At 31.1% G+C, this 4,800-nt stretch overlaps 1 protein-coding gene across 1 annotated transcript; it reads right to left on the bottom strand.

Annotated features, from left to right (window-relative positions):
* Window positions 1-253: 253 nt before the first annotated feature.
* LOC145108980 (uncharacterized) lies at window positions 254-2,827 on the bottom strand. The gene is made up of 4 exons (XM_079046073.1): window positions 2,599-2,827; window positions 1,740-2,345; window positions 1,329-1,507; window positions 254-933 (listed from the first exon to the last, which is right to left on the bottom strand). The coding sequence occupies exons 1-4, from the start codon at window positions 2,601-2,603 to the stop codon at window positions 335-337; spliced, it is 1,389 nt and encodes a 462-aa protein (XP_078902199.1). The 5' UTR covers window positions 2,604-2,827; the 3' UTR covers window positions 254-334.
* Between the last annotated feature and the right edge of the window lie 1,973 nt (window positions 2,828-4,800).

Here is a 4,800-nt window from a genome sequence, read left to right as displayed (position 1 = left end):
TGGTTATGTGCTTTGTCCCTTTTGTACGAGTAAAACGGAGGTAAAAATATATCGCTGTATCATTATTTTCATGTTTTCCTTGTCAAGTCTGTATTGTTACATTCTCATATATGAAACAAGATAAACTTGTAAAATTGGCGTTTGGAGCTAAATATTACGACGTAGTGATAAAATATGAAATTTCGAGTTCAATTTATGCTAGACGTTATTTAACTTCCGTAATAGTTATGTCTATTAATCAAAAGATGAGTACTAAAGTTTAATGTATACTTTCATGCTACAATTATTGAATACAAATCAATGCTGCAAATCATTCGTATACAACCATGTTTAATCAAATCATTTCTTCTTCTTTTTGATTAGCCATTCGCACATTATCACGATCAAGCCTAAAAAACCGATACAACGGGGTGTAAAACAAACTACACATTCCAAACGGAACCGCCATCATGGAAAAAAGCGCTTTCGACAGCGCTAACGCTTCTCTCGTGGACCCCGCAACCGGGTCCACGGATTTCGGGTCATACCCGTGAATCCTTTCTGCTAAAATCCCAACAATAGGTGCAGCAAATGACGAAAATGACCCTTCAAAAGCCCGGTCAAACGCATAGATCATGGTCCGATGTTTGGGTGGGACCACTTCGGCGAACATTGGTGCATTGGCTGCCGTTCCATTCCAGCTTATAGTAAGTCCCATAAGGAAAAGGGTAATAGCGTAAATTTGGTAGCTGTTGACTGATTGTGGGATTACACGTAGGAGAAAGAAAGTATACGGGATTCCCATAATTGCACTGAATTGCGCGCACATGATTCGACCCGTGTGAGGGTAAATTTGGGATAAACGATCCGCTATGATCCCACCCAAGAGTGATCCGAGAGAACACCCAGCCCCAAAAAGGGTAAAAAGTGTTGCAACTTGTTGGTGATCAAAACCTAAAAGAAATATAAAAATATTTATGAAAATGAATTCTTAGTGGGAATGCAAGCAAATAATAGACAAGGGGAAATTAGTAAAATGTTATGACTTAATGGGGAAAGACCATTTCATGTGATTTTCTCTACTAACTCGTTCTTTTTGTATAAGGTGTTGTCAGAATAATCGATGTATATAAGATATTATTTGAGAAAACGAGTAACATACATGGAAAAATTAAAGGAAAACATAAATGAGGGGAAATTTTTTAAAAGTGGTGACTTAATGAGGTACGCTTGTCTTCTTTAAGTAACAAAAACACATATAACTTATCTGATTAAGTCATATCTTTATAAAGTTAAGTCCATTAGTTAAAAAATAAATAACAAAGATATAAAAACACATACATGCTCACCAATTAGTTGGAACCATAAAGTGAAAAACACCATGGCTGTCCATGGGATTGAACCAACAAGACCCTGCAACACGATGATTTGAAACGTTTTCACTTTCATCACACCTTTCATGGCTATCCATGACTCAATCCAAACCGAAGAAGAACCAGAATCACGACTCCCCTCCATAAGTTCCTTTCTACAATAAAAGAAACATCTAATGATCTAAATGCAAAAAAAAAAACAACATATTTTCATTTATTTATGTATTACAGCATCCTACTTTGAAAAAGTTACCGAATAATATTATACATTGCGGATTTTTTAGAACATAAGATTGCATAGAAAAATGAACAGATGAATGAAAAATCTTAAAAGAAACTAAAAAGTCAGTAAAGACAAAAAACAAAACCAAGAAAAAAATTTCGTACCTATCAGGATCAACAGTAACTAGTCTTTTAGGATCAACAACGAACATGAACACAAGACAAGCAATTACACAACTTAACACAGAGATCATAAGAAATGCAAATCGCCACCCGGGTACACCCCAAAACTCATGGCCGGCCATAATCATAGCCACCGCACCACCACCAATGCCACCCACCTTGCCGACAAGGTTCAACAGCCCAAACCCAGCTCCCCTCACCTTCTCGCTGTAAGTATCAGCTATAAACGACTGGAGTGAAGGAATCACGATCGCTAATCCAAATCCATTCACAATCTGCCATAAAGCGAGTTGACTGAAATAGCGACTGCCACCTAACGCGCCGGTGGATAACGCCCAGCAAAGGGTGCCCATTGCAAGAACTCTAGGGCGGTCGTAGGTTAAAACCAAGATTCCGGCCATCGGAGATGCCAGACCTTGAAAAAAGTTTCTCATGAACATTAAGTAGCCCAAATCGGAGGGGCCCACATTGAAAGTTTCGCTGAGTTCTTTGTATACAGATGGAAGCAGGTTTTCGTCTGTACGCTCTACTATGGCGGCTAAATTGATGATTATGAGAGAAAGAGAAATCCCAAAAAGTTTTCGCGTCCTGCGAGTATCCGATGTAAGATATCATCTAATCCATAAATATAAACACAAACAGTTGCTATGCGCATTGATACAGATACTGTGTTCTAGTGATTACTGAGTGGAACTTCCATTTGAAATCTAATCGAAGAGGGAAATGACTCGATTTGAACTCGAAACTACAAAATCAATAATAAAAAAAAAACTACAACTAGTGTAGAGCAACAGGAGACAATAGAAGTATAGCAAAATAGAATAGGAATAATCAAACTCACTTCATGGTATTCGGATTCGCTTTTGAAAACAAGAGCTTAGATCCAGAGATGACGTAATCTCATCTGCAAGCTAAAAAAGACCTCCGAAGGGCAACTTGTCGACATTACTAAAATCGAACACCCAGATTACGTATAGAACTGTAAAACGTTCAAATCGATGATAAAATTTCAATTTTTTTTTGGAAGAAATTTGGTGGGATCTGGCTACTGTTCAAGGGTTGACCCGCGTTGAGGAGCCTTTTTCCGTATCGTATAACGAAGTAATCGACGTGAGTAATTATTTTTCGGATATCTTCGTAAAAGTCTGAATATTTTTGGTAAATTTTTAATAAAGTCCTAAATTTTATTTTTTTGAATAAAAAAGTTTTGACTTTTTCATATTTTGAATAGAAAAGTCCAAGAAACCGGCTAATTTATTCACTTTAGCCCTTTTTGACATGTTCAGCAGGTCATGGAACCAAATTGTTAATTTTTCGAAATTAATGAGATTTTTTTACAGATTTTGTAAAAATTTTTATGTAATGTATAAACATATTTTTTACATATCTATATCTATTTTTACGTATTTTTGTATTTTTTATGTTTTTATATGTATATATTTACGTATTTTTTATGTATTTTAAATGCATAAACGTATATTTTTACTTATTTATATGTGTTTTTAACCATTTTACATATTTTTTTTATGTATTTTTATGTGTTATTTTTATGTATTATATATTTTTATATATTTTTACGTATTTATGTATTTTTTTAAAGCTTTTTATGTAGATGTTTATGTATTTTAAATGTAAAAATAATACATTTAAACATTTAATATACATAAAAATACATAAACATATATATAAGAAAACTAAAAAAATACATAAATACGCAAAAATACATATAAATATATAATACATAAAAAACATATAAAACACACAAAAAATATGTAAAATACTTAAAAAAATACATATAAATACGTAAAACAATACGTCTATACATTTAAAATACATAAACATCTATATAAAAAGCTTTAAAATATATATAAATACGGAAAAATATATAAAAATACATATAAATACATAACACATAAAAATACATAAAAACTATGTAAAATGGTTAAAAACACATATAAATAAGTAAAAATATACGTTTATACATTTAAAATACATAAAAAAAATACGTAAATATATACATATAAAAACATAAAAAATACAAAAATACGTAAAAATAGATATAGATGTGTAAAAAATATGTTTATACATTATATAAAAATTTTGACGAAATCTGTAAAAAAATCTCATTATTTTCGAAAAATTAACAATTTGGTCCTATGACCTGCTGAACATGTCAAAAATGGCTAAAGTGAATAAATTAGCCGGTTTCTTGCGCTTTTCTATTCAAAATGTGAAAAAGTCAGGACTTTTTTATTCAAAAAATAAAATTTAAGACTTTATTAAAAATTTGCCCAAAGTATTGGGACTTTTCTGAAGATATCACTTATTTTTCCTAAGTGGTAGCTATGAAAGAATCTATCCGTATTTAAATATTTACAAAAATCTAAAGTTGTAAAAAACTTTTACGCTAGCGAGTAAGTTAATGGACTAATCAGTTAGGTGGGAATAAATCGTATATCATTGCTAATTTGTTGTATTTTAAAGACTAAAATGCAAATTTAGTCCCCATGGTTAGTTGAAAAGTGTGGATGAAATCCAAAAAGTTTCCAACTTGCACCAATGGTCCAAAATAAAATAGTTCGTACATTTAGTCCCTCCTAGATTTGATTTTTTATTGATTTCATCTACACCCAACCTAAAATGACGAATATACCCCTTATATATATATATATATATATATATATATATATATATATATATATATATATATATATATATATATATATATAGAGAGAGAGAGAGAGAGAGAGAGAGAGAGAGAGAGCTAGGTTCATTTGTTTAAACTAAGTATTGTGTTATCGTATTCATAAATGTGGGCCAAGAATTTGTTAACCGTATTCTATAAGAAATAATGTATTTTTTGTTTTTATTCTTCAATTGATTGTTCAAGAATTTGTTATTCTACAAGAAGTTCAAGAATTTATGGTTCAAGAATATTTTTATTTTTGAGTAAATAATTAAATAAATAAACATATTCTGTCAGAATGTCCGAATTAAAATAATTATAATTCGTAAAATCGGATTTTTAAAATTAATAGAATCT

Source organism: Lactuca virosa, chromosome 4 (genome assembly GCF_052849685.1).
Source record: "Lactuca virosa cultivar CGN04683 chromosome 4, Lactuca_virosa_CGN04683_v6, whole genome shotgun sequence".
Classification (NCBI taxonomy): Eukaryota; Viridiplantae; Streptophyta; class Magnoliopsida; order Asterales; family Asteraceae; genus Lactuca; species Lactuca virosa.
The sequence above is the reverse complement of the archived record's forward strand: the minus strand, read 5'-3'. Positions and strand labels throughout refer to the sequence as shown.